General features: G+C 41.0%; 1 protein-coding gene across 1 annotated transcript in view; it reads right to left on the bottom strand.

Annotated features, from left to right (window-relative positions):
* The window catches only part of ZNF407 (zinc finger protein 407), a 434476-nt gene that overhangs the window by 250735 nt on the left and 159275 nt on the right, over nt 1-24466 (bottom strand). Inside the window, exon 4 of the mRNA XM_066626167.1 lies at nt 11832-11906. Coding sequence (XP_066482264.1) covers nt 11832-11906 — 75 coding nt within the window. The remainder of the gene's footprint in view (nt 1-11831; nt 11907-24466) is intronic.

Genomic DNA, 24466 nt, shown 5'->3' with positions numbered 1-24466 from the left:
TCCCCAGGGTGCAAAGTAAACGTCTGTTCCACAAAAGAGAAAGAAAAAGATGGACAGACATCCCGTAAGTAAGTTCTCCTTGTGTAACAATTCAGTCTATCAACTGGCAACAACATTATGAGCTTCGGTACTGAATATATGCAGAGAAATCAGCCAACCATCCAGACTTCCATCACATCTACATCAAGCTTACTTTCTAACCCACCCACTCACCTACCGCCCCGGGATTGTACTCACAATGAGCATTCCCTTGCAAGTGTGATGTTGTGCTTTCTATCAGTGATGGTGAGTGGGCCCTTCCTCGCTAATCAAAATCTTGCTTCTGTTATTCACACATCAGTAACCTCAGTTATGATAGACCAGAGTAATGAACTCTTCAATGAGATGCCCTTTATGATGGCTCAGAAGTTTCAGAAAAAGCAGAATGCAGCAACTTCTGCTATGAGAGCAAGAAGGAGACAATGCCATTGCAATGGCTGCCAGTCTGCTTCTAGGTTCACTTCAAGATGCTGGCTGTTTCCTGTAAAGCTCCAACAGTCCTCAGGAAGTGTCAATTCCCACAGGTTTCCACTCATTTATCTGAAGTCCCCTGCATTCCACTGTAAGAGGTTCTGTGATGATGCAGAACAGGATCCTCTCTGCAGTGGCAGGCCTGGAGGGGTCAGGGGGTCAAAAGCTCTGAGAGCCGTGCCCATGGGTCTTGCGGGGGCGGCACCACTGTGCCTTCCACCGTTGCTTCTGCTGCCTCTGTCCGCCCTCCAGAGCCATTGCAGGAGCAGGTGAAGCCCCATGTGGCATGGAGGACTGTTGAGAAAGCTTTCTGAACCTTCTGATATAGTTTTAAAAAGTACTTTCAGTTTCCTGGAACTATGGTTTAAGATGACATGGAAAGCCTCAGAAGGCTTTCCAAAACTTCCTCAACACCACGCAAGTCTCCATTAAGCTGGGTAGGTATCTTGGCAGGGTGACATCATGGACCTGCAGGGCACAACAAGGGGCAGGTCTGTAATTCTGAGGACATTTACAGAGTCTACTGCCAGTTGAAAACATTTTTAGTTCTTAAGTCATTTGCTAGTGCTAGCCAACTAGCACCAATCTCATATTTACCATTGAGAGCCACTCATCCATGGTTCTTGCCCTGTGATGGCACTGTTGTAAAGCAATCAGCACTTGGTGTGCTGCTGGGAGTGCCAACAGGAAGGCCTGTGCCTTCCCACCCACTCACTGGAGGAGGTAAGATGGTGGGGGAGGTGGGAAGGGTAGCAGGAGGATGGAATAGGGTGTAGAGGTGGCAAAACAGGATGAGGATAGGTGGGGGACAGGCAGGTCGTGTACTGGGAGGGGGCAGGATCAGTGCTACTGGCGCTCCGATAGCCTAATCTCCTCCTTGGACCCAAAACTGCGGCATGGGTCAATGCAAACACTCAATAGCTATTTAGCTGTTGCAGGTCTGAATAGACCCATCTGCACTACGGAGGCTTACCCCCAGGTAAAAGAACAATTGTTCCCTTGCCTAGAGGAGACCTCTGCAACTCCCCCCCTCCCTATGATGCAGTGGTTGCCATTTTGGAACCACTGTATCAGCTGGGGGCAGAAAGAATAGGACAGGGCTTTAAGTTGCTTTCAGAATGTTTTTATTACTCTTGTGCTATGCTGCCTGTTTTATGCATATCATTGCATTTGTTTGTAATTGCTATTTCTTGAAATGGTTTTAAAATGGTTATACTCCAACTTGTAAACGAAAAGCAATTCCCAAACACTTGAATTAAATAAACAAAAAAGATGCTTCTGCATGACAACGGAGGATTTTTTTTAGGTTTCTGTCTTGTAATCCACATCCAAGTGAGAGTACTTTGTCATGTACTTGGCAAGAACTCCTACTTAAACTTTGGAACAAGGAGACAACAACTGAGCTGAACCCAATCTCCACATCTATAAAAACGGTATGCAAACTACACTGAAATGTTGCTGAACTTGTGCAAATTGGCTGCAGCCCTTTGGCTCATGAGTTGCATTGACATAATCTGTAATTATCAACAGATTGCATATCCCTACCAGACCAAGACACTACTTCCAAGGAACTAACAGACCAATCAGAGCTTAAAACCTCTGTTACTACCAGCAAAGTGTCAGTGTTGTTTCTGGAACACAACAGTATTATCACAGAGATTGCTAATCTTGGAGAGCCTTCAACACTTACCTCTAATTCACCTCCTACTACACAAAATTTACATACTTGGAAGTAAATTCCACTGAGTCCAAGGATACGTACTCCTAAGCAACCACACACAGGATTGCAGCTTTACAGCCCAATCCAGAGCTGCCCGGAGCTGTGGGACCCGGCAGCTCCACAAAGGGCTCCCGCCAGATCCAGAGCCTCCCGCGCTACTGCAGGAGGCTCCTCAGGAGCATGACACGGAGGAGGCCTCTGGGGCCTCCCCTGGCACCATCAGGAGTATTGAGTTTCACAAGGAGTGTCGCGGCCTGCTAAAGATTGGGAACTGCTGATCTACAGCCTGTTAAAAAATTTTCCTATCATTTTGTAGACATTAATATTAGGGAAAATGTGCATCTGAGTGAACTGAAAAATATTCCCTTGCATTTCTAGTAAGTTTTGGAGGTAAAGATTTATTTTAGAGATACTTCAAAAGTTATATGCAGTCAGGGCATCCCTGCTACACTCTGATCTTTAATATTTTGTTTGCATTTAGCATTGCTAAATTGAAGGTGAAGCTGACAAAAGGATTATCCTTACTGTATTGTTAAAATTATGCAATACTGCTGAAAATACAGGGGAAAGGCACCGGTAATTGCATGAACAAGATATAAAGCTATACATTTAGCATATTTTACCAGGAACTCAACCCATTGCACACCTTTTTTAGTCTGTTGTGATACATACTTTAGTCCCTGTTACCACAATCTCCTGTAATGTCTACAAAGTACTCCTCCACACCTTCAAAATATATGGAAAATACAGTATTTCATCTCCAGACTGTCAAAAGATTATGGTGCTGTTTCTTTTACAATGCACTCAATAAATAAGTTGTATTTTATATACACTGATCAAAGCGAAGAGTCATGAGAGCACTCATGACACAAAGCACTCTAAATCCATAAGTGTCACAAAAGTACCTTGCAATAAATTCTTCTCATAGAGTAACATAGTGAAAGGGGAAGAGAAAAAGAGGAAGGATTCAGATTCTATAGGACTGCTTCTATGCAACTGTTTTCCCTTCCAAACGCATCTGCAAAGAGCACACGACTAGAGTTGAGCATCTGTCACAGCTATCGCTCATCATATGATGCAACTGAATATTGCAGACCAAAAATATGGCATTCATTATGGTGTTTTAATTGTAAAAGTAAATGTATTCAAAACAAAACCCAATAACAAAACCAGTTTTATATATGTGTCTTTAGGGACTAAACTGGGTCTATGAATCAAATTGTATTGTACTCTTACCAACTGTACTAAACAGGTATCATTTACTATATATTAATTATTCTGCTCCTAACCCAAAAAGCTCAGAGTAGCATGCACATGATCCACTCCACATGCTGTTATCACAACAAGCCTATGAAGTTAATTAGGCAGAAAGATAGCTATTGGCCCAAAGTCACCCAGCATGTTTCATGGCTGAGTTATGATTTGAGCCCAAGTCTGACATTCTGTCCACTGGGCAGTGATAAAAAGCAGATCAACAATTCAGAATATTTTGAAGTATTGTACAAACCTGCCTGCCTATTAAGGGTCCTCTAGAAAAAAACTCTTGCCTGTATTCTGTCAACATCTGACCTGCATCCATTTGGGACATGGCAAAGGGCCTTCCCTTGCAGTTGCACCAAGCTGCAGAAGTCCCTCCCAAAGGAGGCATACCCTTCCCATCCGCCTTTCCCTAGAAGTCTTTTTCTACCAGGTAAAGACTGACCTATTCCACCAGAATAATGTTCCTATTCCATTTTAAAAAAACAAACAGCTGCTATTTATTCAGTTGTTTATAATTGTTGCTTATAATTTATTTAATAATAACTAATATTTTCATTGATTATTCACATGCTTTGCCCTCCTTGGAAATTTTGCAAATTGCAAAAGAGCTGCAATGTTTAGCCAATTAATCGGTTAGATTAACTGATTAAAAACCATTTTGATCAACTGTAAAGATACTTCTAACTAACGGGTCAGCAGTTTCTTAAAAAAATGCACTTTCAAAGAAAAAAAGAGGGAATACCTCTTCTGAGGAAATGATTGCCACACACCTTTATCCTTAGAAATACTGCTTTTCATGTATGCAAATTTATGCAGATATAATCAATCATATGAGTCTTAATCAATTAATCAACTAAGAGTACTATAAATCAAGTGACAGCCCTATTTTAGAAAGACAATGGATTTCTGAAGCAGATAATGCAGATAATGAACTTACTTTTTAAAAGGGGTTATGCAAAGCTATATGAAAATCATGATAAAATCTTCCAGATCAGTTGAATATGATTTGAAGCCTACAAAGCAAGCTAGTCATCGCATGTGTCTGCTGTGGTTGTACTGTTTAATTTCCTGAGGGAAGCATTCTGCAGATAGACGGGCAGCTTTTCTTTCCCTTTTATTAACAACCTATGCGATATCTGCAGATTTACCAGGGATGGTAGTGACTGTTGTAGCTCACCTGTAATGGCATCGCTACCTCAGAGACTCTGGGCATACTGCTGGCAAACGGCAACATATCAACCTGTGCATGCATACAAGTTCTAAGTCAAAAATTTACATTCCATCATCTCAACTTGATGCTATCACACCACTCTACCATTCTGTTCACAAGAAATAATAGAACTTGTCCCAGGTAAGGTTTCCAGCAGTTAAACCAAAATTTGACAATCAAATCGCAAGAGCTATTTCCTCATCCACAGTTTAAAGATTATCTTCAAGCATTTATTCCTAGCCTTCTACACAGCACAAAGAATGCTAGCTAACTCCTACAATGGTACTCATGTCTAAGAAGGTGAATTCCTCATTAGTGACTGCAGGTCACTAATAAATTCTTCCCCAGAATATCAGCATTATTGCTACTGGTTGCTGCTATCATCCTCTTACTACCTGAAGAGTTAGCTGTCTAAGCGTGCAATCCTGCCCTTCACGTTTGCACCTCCTTGGGAGTAAGCCAGGCTGGTGCACAGAGGTGCGCTGGCCCGTAGAGGCTGACAAAAGCCTCTACACCGGCTTCCTCGGCAAGCCTTGCATTTTGGGCGGGGGGGAAGGCAGGCAGTGGGCAGCCCTGGGCCAGACGGATGGGGAGCAGGAGGCGGGGCTTGGATCCAGCACTTATGCTGGATCCCAACCCCTGTTCCCGGGGAGTTTGGAGCGGCTTCAAGCCGCTCTGCTCTCCTCGACTTACACCACCTCAGGAGGTGGCGCAAGTCCGAGGAGAACCATAGGGGTAAAGGCGCCTAACCCAGAGGTATGAGGAAAAGTTTCCCCTTGCCTCTGGTTGAGTCGCTTTGGGCCCCTATCCTGCGCTGGATACAGCAAAAGCCTCTTGGGTAGGGTAGGATCGTGCCCTAAGGTTGCTAGAGGAAGGGATGGGCAAGTTAGGCATGGTTTGACTCAAACTGAGTCACGAGTCTCCCCTCCACAACCTGACTCAAAAACAAGTCATAACGGGAGTACTGTCCAAGTTGCCCAGAGTGTTTTTGCGACTCGAAAAGACTCGAGTTTTGAGTCATTCCCTTTAAAAAGCAAGCCACAATTCAATGCAAAAAAAAAAGAGGCTGCTGCCAGGCTCTGTGTGTTTATCAGAGTTCTCTTTAACCACTCCCCTGCTGTCCCCATCCTATCTGTAAACAAGGTGGGAGGGGGTGGGATAAACTGCGTGGGAGCAGAGACAGAAGAGGCAAGAGGGAAGAGGGTCATGTGCAGCAGCTGCGAGGCTTACCAGGATGACCCAATCCTTTGCAGTTCTTCTCAGAAGTAGTCCCATTTGTGCCGGTCATTCAATGGAGTTACCTCCTCCCAAGTAAAAACGGAGCTCACAGAAGCCACACAGTTGGAAAGTGTGATTACTACGAACCTTCCTCCCGCTTCTCTGCCTCCATTTTCCCTGGGCTTCTCCAACCAATTCCAAGGCAAGAACCCCATTGGGCTTCTCCTCGTGCCTTCCCTCATCTAAAGAAACAAATCAGACTGTCCATCCTTTGTCCAATGATCATCGGTTCCTTCAGAGATGGGCAAGAGAGCCCAATCCTGCCTCCCAATTGCTCCCTCCAGTTTGGATGCAAAAGCAAACATTAACCCTTCCCTGCCTCCTGGTTGGAATCTCCTTGCTGCTCACCTGATCTGAATGGTGGCCACATAAGGTCTTTCATGCTACAAAAAAAGTAAGCAAGAACTTCCAGACACAGACGGACTCGTGTGCATGTGTGGAGACCGAGAGCTGAGTAGTAGCCTCAGACTCAATGCCCAAGTCATCAGCACAGCTGACTTGAGTGTACACAAGTCAGCGAAAAATGCTGATTTTGCAACTTGGAAGTCACTGGACTTGAGTTCCCATCCCTGGCTTAGAGGTCAGTTTTAGGAGAGGAGAGATAACTACAGAAAACCATACAGTTTCTCTTAAATTCTTGCTCCTCCTTGTTTGGAAAGAGGACTGTGTGGAGAAACTCTAAATCAAGGTAAGGGTGCAATCCTAACCCCTTATGTCAGTGCTTTCCAGCACTGACATAAGAGCAATGAAGCTCCAAGTTAAAGGAACAAACATTCCCTTACTTTGAGGAGGCCTCTGTGAGTGACACCCAACTGCAGGATGCAGCACACGTCCCGTTGGCACCGCTATGCCAGTGCTGGAAAGCACTGACATAAGGGGTTAGGATTGTGCCCTAAGTTGCATCCAGCAGTCACCATTACCATCCAACACCATCCAACAGGCCATTACCATGTTCCTGTGCACTTGATAAAGGGTGGCAGCAATTATTAAAATGGCTCAAGAGGTCCCCAGGTAAGGAGCTGACTCACATGAAAATTCTTATGTGTGTTTTGTATATGAAAGTGTAAGACTGTTAAGAAGAAAAAATAAGGTTCACTTATTTGCATGAATTTGCTGTTAGGTTCAGCAGACACAAAAAATTAGCAGAATTAGGATCAGAGTTTGCACAAAACATTCTGGTTATAATAAATGTGTGATACGTCGCTGTTTAAGAGCTTCATGTTCTCTTTTCATTAACCACTGAGCAGCACTTTTTTACACACAACAGCACTTCAAATAACCATTCCTCCAGTCAATGACATACTCAAGTAGTTCCCAGGAATATTCCTGACAGTGAGTTACCAAATGTGTAATGCCCTTGAACACAGAGGATAATGTGCCAGTTTTGACACACATCCAAGCTGACAATAAATCAGTATCACAGTTGCAACCATTTGAAGCAAAATACCTTAAAGGACTTTTTCCTAGGAAAAAAGTGCCTTTTTAAAAAAAATAACAAAATATGGTGGGTACTGACCAAAATGTTCTTCTAAGCACTATGCGTTGGTTGCACTAAGCACTATAGGCAAATTAAGGTAAGATTTCTCTTGTAGATATCTTTATTTTAATATAACCAACATGTGAAAAATTTAGTTTTCAACTATATCCATGAGTGGGACTGGGATACCGTGGAATAAGGACAATGATACAAGTACAGGTATGCATCACCTAACAACAGGGATAAGTTATCTGAACCCTGTCAAGTTGTGTTGTTATGTCAACCCCATACAGTAATGTATTAAAAAAAATTTAAATCATTTTTCATTGCTGTAACTAACCTTACAGCAGCAGAGAGCTTTAGAATGGCTACCGAGTCCTGTAAAATAACTGGCAAAAGCTTCAGGGAGCTTCAGAATTGTCCTGCAAGGCCATCTGGGACAATTATGCTAACTGACTAGTGAAATAGACTAGCTCTAGGAAAATCTAAAATGGCCACACATAGCTTCAGGAGGACTGCAAAATGGTGCTGAAAGCTGCAAGTTGGCTTCTTTCTAGCAGCTCATAAGGACATTTTCAGCTACAGCAATTGTTATGTTTGGAATGTTATGTTACAGTGATGTTGTGGAACCCCCGTCGTATATGTGATCAGTCATTATGTGGAAGGTTGTTAAACGACGCACACCTATATGTCTGGAATATGGCGGTGCTTTATTATTGCGTGTTATCTTTTATCACTGGGACAGCAAGAGGGATCTATAAAGCAATTCCAGAATAAGTTCAGAATACGGTGATTTTGATAAAGATATTATGATGTGCTCCCCTACATATTCACCTTTACATTTGATCATCCAAACTAGTTTGGAAGTTGGTTAAATCATCATTAACTTCTTGTGGTGTACATTGTTTTATTTTATTTTTTTTCATACCAATGTACCCTTCTGAACTTATTTCAATATTCTGTTTTTGATGATAGTCATGCTGACAACATTTTTTGGTCCATCAAACTCTGCAGTACAATTACATGAATTTACTTTTAATAAATTACCATCTTTGCATATATCAGTCAAACCATGAAGTCTAAACACTTGCAAACAAAATGCATTATTAATTTAATTGTCAGAGCCTATTTAGCTAACTTCTATTAGTATTTACTATATTATGCATTGTATCAGAGGGTAGGATTAAATTTAAGGCATAAAGAAAAAGCTGATTTAACTGTCCTAAAGAAGGGGGGGATGCATTACAAAATCTTAGTCAAGTATGTATCATTTTAATAGGATAAGAAAAATTGGAAAGCTTCATTTAGAATTGTTTTGCTTAGATCAACATCCTGATGAAATATTTCTTAAAGCCAATCATAAACTCCAGGAGGGGGAAAATGCAACGAAAAAGAGAGATCTTCAGCATTCTTTGTGGTAAGAGTGTGCTGATTAAATCTAAGACATCACCTGCAAAGGACTGCTACTGTCATGACTATTCAGCTTTATGTAGTACTGAAATGAAAAGTCAGTTTTTTTAAAAAACAAGCGTCATCAACAGGATAACTTTACTTTTAAAACTAAAGTGAAACACTTGCAGAGAGATCGTACAATCAAGCAGTGGTGATCGCCAACATCCCGGCTTCACATGCAAGCAGGTACAGTTTCATCACAAAAAGGATGGTGTCTTTACTCCTAGGACTGCTAGGGTTTGGAATGCTGCGAAAAGCAGCTTGCTAAAACACATCACACCACTCCTTTGTAAGCCTGCACTGACCAATAAATTTAAAAAGAAACAAGAAACCCTTACAGGAACATGGGAAACAAACAGCAGTATCCACAAGGACCTCCATCCACAAGAGGATGGGGGACTGGAACACGAGCTCAGCTCTATACAGCTGCAGATTAAAGCATTCATAGTTTAAAATATGGATATATTTTGGGTGACAACTAAAAATCATACCTCCTAGGCTCAGATAGTATATTTGAATATCTGTGGCATGATACTTTATGGAACACATAGTCACAAGGGTAGCATAAGTTACTTCTATGTAGTATTTATGATAATTATACAGTAACTGCAACTCAGTAGAAAGATGTATTTCTGGAGAGCTGGGGATAAAATAAAACACAGAAGAAAGTGCTGTAGAAGCCTGTTTTGTGTCTAGAAAGGCCACCCTATATAAAATGCTTTCCTCTTTAGATGTAGTGGCACAAACCAATTATCTCTAGTGATGGGAGAGCTCCCCTAAACTCACTTTGTAATTAGATGAGGCTTTTTTGTTTGCTTGCTTGCTTGCTTTTGCCCCAAGTTTCTCCTTGAGAGTTTGAGAACCGCTGGCCAAGAAACTAGAACTAGAAACTGGAACTAGAAGCAATGGGTACAAACTTTAAGAGAGGAGATTTTGATTAGACATCAGGAGAAACTTGACAGTCAGGGCGGCTCGGAAGTGGAACAGATTGCCGAGAGAGGTGGTGGACTCTCCCTCACTAGAGATATTCAAGCAGAGGCTCGACAAGCACCTGTTGGAGATGCTCTAAGAGGATTGTTGAAAAGCGGTACATAAATAATTTCCTGCCTAAGGCAGGGGGTTGAACTAGATGACCCATCAGGCCCCTTCCAACTCTATGATTCTATGAAACTAAAAATGTTAAACATAAAACAAGTTGGCGAGTCAAATAATTACAACAAGATAAAAAGCAAAAGAGAACAATAAGAACTCTCCTGGAAGATGTCATTAATGATGATGGAGATAATTCTTCTGCTGCTCCCCACAGAAATCCAGGGGAAACCGAGTGGGAAGGAACTCTGTTCATTAGCACATACACAGTAAACAAAATTCAGAACGCAGGGAAATGGAATAAGAGTACTTCTCCTCTTGTCAGAGTTTTAAAATGTTTGTAGCTTTAGCCTGTGCATAAGCAGTGAAGTATGATTATATGAAACCACAAAGGTCTTGAAAAAGAAGAGTATAAATCTGTGGCTCAATTATAATAAAACTGGCTGAGGGAAACACCTCTATATATGAAAACTTGAAGTATGAGATCTTGATAGCAGCGATATAAAAAAGGGCTGTAAGGTAACTAATGAAACACCAATCTTTTAAAAGTCTCCAGAGTTCAACCTGGAAATTACAAACTAATTAACATGAGCTCAGTACTGAGAAACAAGGAGATATGAAAATCAAGGACAGGAAAGTAACAGAACTTTGCGGACGAGAGTAATGTCTGTCTTATGGATCTTGTGTGGCTTGGCTTCATCAGAAATTCCTAAGAACCTTAGATGTCATAAAATCAAAGGAGTTTGGTTTTTTTTTTGTTTTGTTGGTAATCGATTGCCTGCTACACAGTACTGAAAAAGATAGAAATGGAAGATGTTAACGTCCGGTAGCCTTGATAGGAGGGGGGTATCAGAGGGGAGATGGTCTCCAGGAGAAATTGTCAATGTCTTGTTCTGTTTCTGTACCTCAAAATGCCAGATGCAAGGGAGGGCACTAGGGAGCTCTTGTGTGCTCCCTAAGGCATCTGGTGGGCCACTATGAGATACAGGAGGCTGGACTACATGGGCTTTTGGCCTGATCCAGTTGGACTTTTCTTATGTTCTTATATTCCATCTGTAATGACAACTGCCATTAGGTCTGAGGGTCCAGTGTAAAGAGGCCTTTTTGATCTGAGATGAGAGAGTATTTGGTCTACCTTGATGGATTAGATAATTTTCTTTTAAATCTCTTTTTAAAAGTACAGTTTCTTTTCTTTTCGATTACTTGTTTCTTGGGTTGTCTTTCCCAGGTATCAGAAGGGTAGTAGGATATGTGTTTTGAGAAAGCTTGGAAAGAGGGAGAGAGGGTCCGGGCATAACTATTCAGCAAGTGAAGGGTAGGGGGAGATATAAGGTGGCCAGGCTATTTCAGGGGGGAAGGCCTGCTACTACTAAGAATGAATGTCCAATGGATTCCCAGAACTTTTCTTTCAGTGACTGCTTCTGATGATAACTTCAAATAGGTATTGTATTGGCGACCTTCAGTCTCGAAAGACTATGGTATCGCGCTCTGAAAGGTGGTTCTGGCACAGCGTCTAGTGTGGCTGAATATCTCAAAAATGGCAAGCCAGCAGTGCTCTGTCTCCCACCTTAACCCATGTGGGCAGTACTACCCAGTACAGCTACGTGTAAAATAGACGGCTTAACACAGATCATTATCCCTCCCTCACCATCTTCCAATGCTTCTTCCACTCGCTGGGCCATTGCAGGTATAGTACAAGAAGAATAAACAGGCCAAACTATATATGTAAACTTATACCTTCTATAAAAATAGTTACTATAGATTAACCTAGGATAGTTTTTAAGTTTGACACACCCAGAAATGCAGTCATAAAGAAAACAGTAACATAATTTTACCTTTCTTTTGGTGTGCCAACTCCATGTTTACCCAGTAAGTGTGTGTTTAAGTGCTTCTTCATTACAAACGCCACCCTGAAAAACAAAGGGGATAACAGAGCACATTATGACTACTAGGCCACATACACAGGCATGCGCACACACACACAGAAAAATGATGATCAAGCACTACCCACACTGATAAACCGAGTCATTTTGATTTCAAAGAAGTCTGAACTAGTAGTATGTAAGGTATTGTTGTTGCCACCAGTTCAGATCTTGCTGGGGAAGCAAAAATGATGCTGGGATGGGGTGCTGGCCCACGCAGGGAACACCTTGGCTACAGACAGGTGCACAGGAATTCAACAGCTATAGCATCAGGATATTTAAAAACCATAACACCTAGCATTCTAACTTATGTCAAAACACCAAGTGCTTTGATTTCATTGGGGGACAAATGTAAAAGAAAGGTGATCATTGAATATACTTCCACTGATAACACCCTTGCATTAATTTAATTATATCATGTGACTACTTCATCAATATAGAGATCGGACAGAAGCTTTAAACTAAAATGGCATCTTGATAAGAAAAAAAGAAAAGAAATTACTGCTCTTACTTTCAGTGTGAAAAGGGCTTGCAAACATTTTTGTTAATTATGTATTACAGCTGTCCTTCATAAAGTTAATTACTAATAGCTAAAAGGCACTGGAAACCTATTTGCATATGTACATGAAAGGCATGACATATGCAAAAATATGATTTTAATTAGCATTCCATGATATGACGGGCTACAGATCAAGCTAGCATATTATAAGAATTTTAACATTAAATGCTGAATTCATTTGGACATGTTTCCACTAATGGACAGTGCAAGGACTGTAAAATACCATAGCATTATGGCATATATGAGCCACAAAAGCCAAGCAACAGTACTTTTCCATTACATATATGGTAATGTCTTATCTCCATGTCTGATCTACTTTGGGCATATTCACATTACTACAGAAAATCTCTATTCTGTGCAGCCTTCAGGGCGTAAGACTAAAACTCTGTATCTTTAAAATGATAGCGATTTCATTATTTTTATATAAAGAAATACATTAAAATATCATTGAGTATTCCTTTTTTATGTTTGAGTGATACATATGGACACCACAGCATCTAGAACTCAGAATAATCTATTGCAGTATCATCACTGACTATGCAAGTGTCACTAGAATTATTGTACATAAGGAAAATGATTGTAGTGACATAAAATCCTCAGCCCTAATAAGAGTACAAGGCATTCCAAATTTACTGTCATTGCTTTTGGGCACAAAGCAGAACCATCTCTCTAATGATGAGAGCACACCCAAGACATTTGAAATTAACAGCACTCTTATTTTTGCAAATCAGAAGCCTCCTTAATTATCTAAAGGAAAAATAAAATTAAGATACTAATACACAGGGAATATATAATTAAAAGGCAGTAACTCTGAGCTTATTTACGTACTTAACAGCACTGTGTCATATGCAAAACCTAATTAAAATACAATACCACCTACAAAAATTATTCATTTGATCTTGGGAATTCAAGAGATTCCAAATTTTAAAAAAAGAACAGCACACTTAAGCATACACATGTTTTTACAGTACACGCCATGTGAAACATGTTTATTTGAAAATAAATCAAGCAGTGTAGGAGGAAAAAGGCCTTGAATGAAACTCTAAGACTTTGCAGGCAATTACAATCTTCCTCTTTCCTTTTAGTATTTTGCAACACTGACCTCTACACTCAGATGACTGTTCTGTCTTCAAATTAAGTAGCCATTTTGTTTGTTTATACGGAACTACTAAAATGGCAAAATAATGATGAAAAACTGTGACCACTTATTATGGAGCAAATGAAACTAGTGCTCTGAAGATGCAAGAGCTGATAAATGTCTCTTTGGAAATCAGTCCCTTGGTGGGAATTGAGTGAATTCTCAAGAGCTACTCAGCACCAAACATTAATAATTACCATAGTCAATCTATTCAAAGCAGATATTAAGCACGGACTTTAAGAAACCAGTGTTTCTTAAACCAGAAGCAATTTTGTGAGATGCTTAGCGTAAACCCAGGGAATCTTTCTTTAACCAATGCCTTTCTGTTGTTGCACCCGAGCTATACGTTTTTATAATTGAAGGAGCAGTCAAAGAAGGGGTTATCCTATTGTAAAAACAGGCAATTACCACCAGAAACCACCACCACTGCAAAAGGAAGATCACGATGGAGGGTTTCAAGTTTATATACATTATATTATTGTCCGACCTTGTCATCTGCAGGGTGTTCCGCAGGTGAGGACCGGCACCTGTGTCCAGATGGTGGTCTGAGACACAGGGAGACTGTGCGTGGCCTCCCCAGGCTTCAGACAGTCCTTGAGAGGCCTTAGAAATGAACTTCCGGTTTTCATGAAAACTGGAAGTTGATTTCTAAGGCCTTCCGTGAGCCTTCGGAGATCCTGGGAGACTGAGCACATTCACGCACACTCTCTCAGACCACCTACGGGTCAGCCCTCCTGGATTGGGTCCTGAAATCTGTGGATAAGGAGTGTGGACCTGTATGATCAAGAAGTTTTCAGTCTTCTCCTGTAATACCACTTTCAACAGAATAATATAGATGGAGGGGTGGGTTGGTGGGTTGCACTGTAAATCAATCTATCAATCTATCAGGAGCATATTCTTTAAAGACCAAGAAATAAAAACAAGTATCCATATCTCTCATAGGATAGCATAGTTATCCTTAGTACATGATAAATAACTCTGCTTACATTTGATTTGAAAAATACATTCCTGAATTAGACATTTGTCCCTCTTTCCGTCTCTCTGGATTACAAATCAGCCAGACCAATATGAACAGATTGGGTAAATCTCTGTATTTCTCCTGTTCCCTTGTAATGGAAAATTGACCCAGAAACCTGATCTGCTGACCATCACTTTTAAGAGGAAAAGTAATGAAGGGCACACGTCCATCATAACTCTTATCAACATGTACCCAATTTGAAAGCATTGCTTCTTTAGAGATTATATATTGTACTTACAATTGAGCTTTTACACTTTGATGACTGGCAGAAATCACAAAACCCACTGGGGCAACATTTTCTATAATCTCTGGAGAACAAAAGCTGGGGACCGATTTGGAATCTAGTGTTTGCCAATTCCAATCCTAAAGGTCTCTGAAATTTAAACTAAGAATGCTTAATGAATTTATGGAAGTTTACCATGAAACTTGCATGTTTAGCTGGCTGTCAATAGATGGATTCTGGTTAGGTAATACAGACTAATATAGCACATGTCTACCTTTCCATGACAAGTATAAATGAGAGCAAACTTGTAAAGTCAGCAGACATGAAGTCTGGCTGCCTGAATTGTAGAATACACTTGAGAAGAGAGAGCGAAAGAGGGTGTGCGTGTGTGTGACAATACCACATGTCTTCAGCACAGTTTCTAATTTTGGACTTTATAGTGACATTCAATCTTTCATCCATTTATAAGTGGGGGGTTCCCACGAGGTTTAAAACCACCACTATGCTTCAGGAAGTGAAAACGTATATTGTTCATTATGGTATCTATTTTCCTTTCCTTCTATGATTTAGAGCTCAATCTCCCCCGCCCCGCCCCCCATACAGCCGTGACAAAAACAAGCATGTATCTTGCAAGGGCAGCGGCTCCGGAAGCTTCCATGGGGAAAGGGGAATTATTTCCCTTTACCCCTCCATAAGGCTCCTGCTCCACAAAGGGTCTCCTTGGACCTACACCAGCTCTGTAGCTGGTGCAAGTTTGTGGAGAACAAAGGGGTGGGGAGGCTCAGAAAAGAAAGGACAGGATCTGGTGCATATCATTGCCACTGGGCCCACGCTCTCCTGCTAGGTCGCCACCCCATTCCTCCCCCCTCCCTGCCCAATTTCATCACTTCCCTGTCGCAGCCTTACCTGGTCCAGCAGGCATGATGGGTACCAGTGACAAATGTGGAGCACTAATTAACAAGTTAAATTCTGCTTTGTACTAGTTTTAAAGAAACAAACTGGGGTTTATTTGGAAAAGTGAGAATATAATGGCAAAAGGAAACAACCTGGAATGTAGCAACATTAAAGAATCCTTTCAATACCTCCATGTACTGAGCAGGCTTATGTGAGGTATCTGTCAGTGTCCCAGGCTCCATTTCAGCAGAATGATGGACAACAGGTTTGTTGATGTGCTGTTCAATGACCTGCATCAATCTTCAGAATAATTTACTGTCTATATTGGACACATCATTATGGATGAGTTACTCACTATCAATCAATCAGCTCTGTTCTTCCTGCATATTCCTATATCTATCATTCAAAAAAGAGAGAACTGTCTCTCAAGATGCTTCCATTGCTGTGTCTATGACATCAACATGCGATGTTCAAGATGTAAGAGAATTATTAGACTTGCATGATCAAATGGGGAAGAGGAAGAAATGGTCCACACTCTCTCTATCTCTTTTGGCAGTAGATATTTCACTGTCTGAGTATCTAATTGGCTAAGACATAAAAAATGAACAAAGGTAATATAAATTATTTCATTTACTGAACAATTAATTCAAATTATAGAAGGCAAGCTCTGTGTGAACCCTCCGATAGGCAAATTTGAATGGAACATTTGCAGTGTAGCAGGATGGCCAGTACATCAAACATAACATAGTCCATTCCAGGTCTCCCAACAAACCCTAAGCACTTAGGGATAAGAGAGGAATTGAGAAAGCTCTCTACCTGTTGCCGGGTAGAGAGTTATCTCTTTTCCACCTGCTGTTCCTTCAGAAGAAATCTCAGACCGTGATTAACTCATGAGCATTGATTTCATTTCTTAGGATGAAGATAGTTCAGTCTCATTCATTCCAAGGATACAGATTGGTAGTCTCAGTTTCTGCAATTCACCCGAATTAAAAGATTATCCTTACTGGCCTTCTACACATTGCAAAGCTATATTAAATGATGCCTTGGGCATCAGTTACAGTGATGGCTTCTATAAAATATCAGTGAAGTGTCCTTCCACCTACCCTACCCTCCCTGACCAGGGAAAAGTTCTCTAAAACTTAACAAAAGGAATTTTCTGCTTAGGCTCTACGTTGTGGTCAAAAGTAGAAGCAGAATTTGTATGTCAATGTAGAATTCAGTGTAAGATTCATGCAAGAGTCCTGCAAACAGATGGATCTCATGGGAGCTGTGGTTACAATATCATCATGTAGTTCTAGAGCACAGGTTCTCAACTGGTGGTATGCATACAGTGATGGAACACCAGGAGGTGTTTGTGGTACATACAGCAAGACTGCACTCAGAGCTTCAAATGGCAATAGGAGGCTTAGCCTGGCGGGCAGAGCTCCAGCACACTGTTTTCATGCACTTGAAAAAGCCCTCCCACTGATCTGAGCCTCTTATTGCCACTAGAAACTCCTGTTGCAGACTCAAAACCTGGAAGCAACTAGCAATGATGTCATCTCCAGTCACTTCCAGTGATACTTCTGCAGAAAGCGTTGGAGCAATGGTATGCTGGGGGAGCAGCATTGAGAAATGCTGTTCTAGAGCAACTCTTTTGCTATCTTTCTCAGCTCATTTGCACTGACCACTCAGTTATATGGAGTTGGCAGTGGAAAGGAGAGAGATGCCACCAATTCTAAGAACTTTGAAAAAGAAAGAAAAGCTTGTTTTCATTTTACAGAGTACAAGACATACTCTCCTATGCAGGTAGAGAGAACATGGAGATCCCATCAAAAGTTGTTCTGCATTAGAAGTCTGCTCTGTGTAAACAGTAAATAAATTTATCAGGAAAAGGAGCAACAGATCAGAACAGGGCTGTCAAACATAAGGCCCGCAGGCCAGATGCAGCCCACAGAAGCTCTTTATCCAGCTCTTTGGCTCTCCCAGCACCACCATCAGCTTATTTCAGATGTTGTGAAGTGCCACTGCTGAAAGGGCAGCCTGCACAATAATTGGGCTCTCACATAATTTGAAAATATCAAGATTTCCATATTTTCTCTTCTCTCATTTGCAGCTAATGAGTTCCTAATTTAGAACAAAGTGCTTACTTCTGGTCATGACCTACTTAATAGCATCACTTCCTGCGTAATGACATCACTTCTGGCCCTTATCAGGCACCATGAATGCTGTTAGATCCACTATATGAATCAGATTTGACACCCCTGGGTTAGGTGTGACAAGTGACAAAGCAAACAAAATCCATACAGAAAATGAAACAGATTGTTAGGTGTGTGGGCAAAGTGTTCGCAAGATCCAACTTGCCACCTAAAGCTGGGCAGTACCTAGAGTGGAAGGCAAGCACTCCTAGCAAAAGTGGCCTCTACTGGCAGATTGGTCAGCAGGTGTTCTGGAGAATACCTAAAAATGCAATGCCAGCACAATTCATTAGTTTGCCCGTACAAGAGAAACTAAAAACATCCAGTCCAACTACTAAACTGAAGGGGCAAGAACAAGATGAAGATCTCTGTAGTGACTACAACTTTTGTCGAAAGAGGCCTCCAATGCAACTAGAAGTCCTTGAGCATAGAAAAATTCCACAAAAATTTTCAGGAAGGCTAAAAAAGGAAGATGGAGAGATGGCGGCAGATGAATACTGGATGAAAAGTGGTGCTAAGCCAAAGTTTACTAGCCTGATACATGGTGGCTTCTTGCCCATAGCTAAAAGCAGGGAGAAAGACCACTTGCCTGTAGATATGTTGAAGAAAGTGCGCAAGCCTCCACACAAGCGTAGGGACACAAGGCATGATGCAGAAGAATATGAAGAATGGGAAAAACCTAAAACCACTCAACACAAAGCGCGTGGACCAAAGAGATCTCTCTATAAAAGAAGATAATTAGGATTGTGAAAGTGCAAATGTCTGCAAAATTTTTAAAATGCACCAGGATGAGGTCTCTTGTTATCTGGTGTGCTCCCTGGGGCATTTGGTGGGCCGCTGTGAGATACAGGAAGCTGGACTAGATGGGCCTATGGCCTGATCCAGTGGGGCTGTTCTTATGTTCTTATGTTCTTATGTTCTAAGCAGCTAAAAAAGAATAGGTAAGCAGCAAGCAGGCAGAAGATGGCAGTCAACCTATCTGGAAACGAAGAAGGAATGGAGGCTTCCCCTCAGCACAAGTGGATTAGACTGAAAGAATGCAGCAGAGTCCAGATGTTTAGAACAGACAGAGGCACACTATTGGTTCACTCAGATCACCTAATTCCCTGGACAACGACTCTAGTCTGTGCAGTTAGTATCCTGGCTTTAACTGCTTACAGTTCCCTCCTCTTTGCAGTAGTGCTGGTGGGCTTTTAACTGAAGCCCTATGGCACATGACACAGACATGAGAAAACAATATGCTCTACAGAAGACCGTGTATGCCATTTCAGACTATAAAACAGGCAGAGGAAGTGGTACAGTTTAAATACTTAATGCTTGCTCTGAAGTTGATTTATGGTAAGGTTTTCAAACTACGAACACAACTCTGATCATCTTTTTATGCAGCCAGCAATGATGACATCTCAAATAAATAAAACTGGATTTTGAGGTACATTGTCATCAGAAAATGGAGAGTTCCCATATCTTTCATGGGATAATAACATCTGATGAACAGGCTAGCTAAAAGTTAATGAACAGTGAAACAGGTCAGAACAAGAACAAAACACAGTGCAATCCATTTACGAGAGTACAGGCACGTTAATACTCTCCAGTTCTATGCCCAGAAAAGAAAAGGGATACATGCACAAGGAGCAAAAATAGCAATCTGCTTTAATAAGATACTGAGGACTTTTGCTTTTATAAAAGAAAAGAGCATTGTAATGATTATTTTATTTAAGCTTATTAATGTATTTTTTTTCTTTTGCAAAAGACAACTTGAAATACATTTCACAACCCACAGAATGCTATTCACTGAGAATCCATATGAAAAGATAATCTTGTACTGGAAAGTGACTAGTAAATAAGTGCCTGTTTACAGCTCTGAATATTATTATTATATTGCTTTTTCCCACTTGATAACATTGTCAAATATTCACTGGGAGCATCTTACCATTTTGCATTTAAAAAGAGGAAGAAAAAGTTTAAATTCTCACAAATCTATCCAAAAAATGACAAAATTATTATCATGTCAAATATTTTCATTTCAGCATTCAGAGAAGTAAACAAGTGCTAAGTCACACTAGTATACGTATAACTATGTAATTACATTTCTAATTATCTATTTCATTTTTATTGTCTGCCAAACATCTGTACACAATCACCTTCAACAAGTGTTTGGTAATTTAACAGCTGCAAACAGTACTTTAAAATCACATCATTCTTTGCACCACAGAAAACCTGCTTTTATTCTATAAGTTGAGAAATGCAACTTTAGGCTTAAATTTTACAGAGTGCTTACTTCACAAACAGATTAACATCAACTTCCACACTGGGGTCTTTCTACCAACACAGAGTCTTTCTACAGAGTAAGAGTATTACATCACATTTACCCACTAAACAGTTGTGTGACAAATTCCATAATCTAAATGCAAAGGTTCCCAAACTGGGTTGTTGCAACACCCCAGCCAGGGAAGCCCTATCTCTGTCCTCTTAAGAGATAGGGCAACGGCAAAGGTAGAGACACAATATCATGATCGCACTGCTGCTGGGGAAAAAAGGTTTTTCTTTTACTTATCTATGGTAAAGCGCCAGTCCTCCAGAGTGTCCAGGGAGCCTGACCCTCTGCAGGGCTCCCCATGCCTCCAAACTGCTGTAAACAGTGGAAAAGGCCACTGTCAATTTTCTTCGCAAAACCAGAAGTGGCCTTTTTCACTATTTACAGCAGTTTGGATGCACGGGGACGCCCGCAGAGGGGTCCGCAGGTTCCTCAGACCCTCCAGAAGGCCAGTGCTGCCACAGGTAAGTAAAAAGAAAAAAAGTTTGTCCCCAGCAGAGGTGCAATTGTGGCGATCACATTGCTACCTTTGCCCCTCCCCTGCAATCACCTACAGTGGTGATTTAGACTGCTGGTCTAAATGGAAGCTCATACATAAACACATTCAAAAATTTCTACAATGCGTGTATCTTGCCTCTATTCTAATAAAAATAAGAAAGATAATTATTCTCCTTTGAAATCATCACTCTCTTTTTGTTCACATACTCTCATTTCATTTCTTCTGCAGCCTCTTAGCTACATTGCAAAGGTGTACTCAATGAGTCTAACAAAGATTAACAAAGAGGGGCCTGTTAAATTAACAATATCCAAAAACCCCTTTCCTTAATGAGAGCGTTTCATACAGTAGCAGCACTAGGGCAATAGGCAAGTAGTGAATAAAGTATGTTTTTAGAATCAGAAGCCAAATGTCCAGGAAAAGGAATAGGTTGTTTAGCTTCAGCTATACTATTCACAAAAGTTTACTGGGCCTGGAATGAGTCCATTTGGCCCATGTTTTGAAGGCATAGTGAATGGAAACTGATTTCTGTGGAAACTGTGTTCATCCTCAATCCAAACTGAACAACAGATCTGTCAGGCTGTGGGGGGAAAAATAACCTAGTTTTCTACAGAAACTCAATGACTCTGGAGCTTATATCTCTAGTATTGTAACATACACTGATCAAATAATCATTCCTACCAGTACTTTGATCTGCTAGTCTCAAGGTCTCTTCTGTTTGTATTTAACTACTCTTCAGATGCATTCACACATGTCTTTAATTTGGAACTAGGAGTGAAGCATGTGATCTTTTTTGAGATGGGTAAACATCATCACAAAAGTATTTTTCACCAGAGCTTTGTCACAATGCGGAAAAGGCCTATCCAATATGCAAGCACTGACCTCTATGTGACAGTCTATGTGCTTTCATATAATCATCATGTGAAAAAGCAGAAAGATCTTGCTGAGCCAACTAAAGCAGGTATCTCCCACCTTTGAACACCCAATTGTCTGATGTGGCTGGCAGCCAGTGTGAATTCTTGTCTCAGAGAGACAGGAAACTTCACTTGACAAAATGCAAGTAGATATCTGCCACTCTTCAACAGCAAACAATCTGTCTGTTGGGTGAGATACATGTTTTAGGGTTTTTTACTATGTTTTGATGAGATGTTGTTCAGCATTTGTAGTCCTTCTGGCTTTATCCTATGTGATGGTTTTGTTTTGGTCTATTCTTGATGCTTGTCTCTTCGGTTACTGAGTACTGCTACAACCCAGAGAAATCCTAATCCAGAAAAATCAGTATTTAACAGTGTTCTGTCAAATGTCAGAAGATGAGAACTTCCTCAAATAGTTGAACAGCAACCAACCACAGGAAGGTGCATTCAGAAAAAAGCTACACCTCATCCACTATCATTGGGTAACGTCACATAAATAGTATTAAATTTAACTCAGAATTTATCACTATTATGCTACTTGTAACAATGACTTTCAGAAGTGACTGATCTTAGATTTCCACATTCTTTCTCTTAAATACACTGTGTTAAGGGGAGTTACTGCACAGCCCGAAAAGAAATCCACTTCCTAATTCAGAGGATCAGAAAAAGCATTAATGTTTAGGAGTCTAGTTGGCCCAAGATACCATTAAAAGAAGCCTTACATAAAGAGGGTTACTCTTCAAATTCACCAAAGTGAACATTTGGTTCTGTTTAACCAAACAGAGGAGGTACATTTGAAGGACCAAGTCCATACCTCAAACCATCAACATTGCCATTTGTAGCAGCACCGCCATTCCCTTGAATTCAGAAAGCTTCGCTCATCCAACATCCAGAATGGCTGAACAATACTGAAACTGACTGCCTTTTTCCAATATCCAAAAGTGCCATCTTCAAGGAATTGACATAATACACAAGTACAGTGAACCCTCAATTTAACAAACTTACGGCAGTTCTACTCAGATCTACTCAGAAGTGAGTCCTATTTTGTTCAATGGGGTTTACTCTCAGGAAAGTGTGGTTAGGATTACAGCCTAATAAGGTTGTGTTAAGGTCAAAAGTCTGCTAAATCTGAATGCTTTCATGTCAATGGACACACACATGACCAAAACATGAATAACTACTTCTTAACGAAGAAGACAGTGTCCGTTATTTCCAAAGTCTGTTAAATCAAGGATCCACAGTAAAATTTGCCTCTCCATTGTCTCCTTCCTAACAGTCCACATGGCTTTATCAGTCCACAGTCTTTATCAGTCCACATGGATCAAACAAGGAAATGCTTTTTATCCTTTCATTTGCATCCCAGCTTATTCTCTCAAGCTGCTCCATATCTCTGACCTAGTAATTTCTCATTGGTACACTATTTAAAGGTGCCTTTTCCTAAAGGTTTTAGAGCGCAATCCTAAAGATGTGCTTGGCTGGCGCAAGTCACTTGCACTGGCCTGGGAGCATTGCAAACGTGCTGTAAAGTACATTTGCGCCTTTGTGGAAGTAAGCTGCACCGGCTCACGGAGGTGTGGTGGCCCAGGGAGGCTGCATCCAGCCTCCATGGTGAAAAGAGAAGGGGGACAGGGGGAGGCGGGTGGAGGGCAGGGAGGAGGTGTTTTGGAGCAGGGGGGAGGGAGGGATGGCGGCGAGCAGGCCCATGGGCGGGTGGGAAGTGGGTGGCAGGGCCAGGACCCGTTGTCAGATAGTGCAGATCCAAATAAACGTATTTGGGCTGCTGCAGCCCTCCCCCAGGTAAGTTTCCCCTTGTCTCAGGCTGAGCCTCAGCCAGCCCCAAACTTGTGCTGGATACAGCACAGGCCTGCCTGTTCCAGCAGAAGTTAGGATTGCGCTGCCCAGATGTTTTCTCTGCTTTTGAGGGAGAAGCACAGTAGAAGGGAAGAATCCAAGTATACACTTCCTTGGAAGAAGAGTAGAATATAAATGTGGGCCATCACCAATATACATAAAAACACTTTCCAAGTCTGAAATATATCACCTGTAAAGATGTCTCTCTAATTCAATCCAGAAAAGAACATTGTTTTAACTGGAATTATGCATCCAACACCATGTATGGGCGTACATTTCCAGCATTATTCAGAACACTATTCAGAACACCTTCTGCAGTCCACTACAGCCAAGCTTGAGTTAGAAACAGAAGGGTACATGAAGGGTACATCAACACAATGATGAACATGCATTATTTATTTTGACAGAACTTAAAAACTCAATGATAGATGTAGATGAATATTTTCTGGATTCAGGAATCTCTGCTTGTGCTTGTGAAAGTTGATCCAGTATCCTCCATTAATTCCCTTCCCACAGGTAACACCACTCACATGAGTAAACCCCTCATAAGGGTAGGTAACCATGGCAAGGACCAGTTTGCTTAACATGCAAATTAGCACTCCCTACATAGATATTTAAACACCAAAGCATTTATTCTCTCCGCCTTCACATTTTTTTGTAGTTCAGAATGCCACTCAATAAAGGAGTAGTAGCAATATTTTTAGTGGAAAATTTAAGATACTGGTAAGTATATCAGTTTTTTTTTCTGTGAGAAAACTGCTAGTTGATGAGAGAACTGCAGAACCAGGACAAAATGGATGAGCAAGGCTGACAGATGCTATACCCAAGATGCGGCTGCTTTGGGATCTACTGGCCTGTGGTTTGGTTTATGGCTCACAGAACATGCTTTCCTATTTGATAGTGATGGCAGGGTTAAAAGATAAGTAATACTGCTACTATTTACATTTATATGTATATCAATAGT

This window comes from Tiliqua scincoides, chromosome 4, assembly GCF_035046505.1.
Source record: "Tiliqua scincoides isolate rTilSci1 chromosome 4, rTilSci1.hap2, whole genome shotgun sequence".
Taxonomy (NCBI): Eukaryota; Metazoa; Chordata; class Lepidosauria; order Squamata; family Scincidae; genus Tiliqua; species Tiliqua scincoides.
This window is presented reverse-complemented; position numbering and strand designations above follow the sequence as displayed.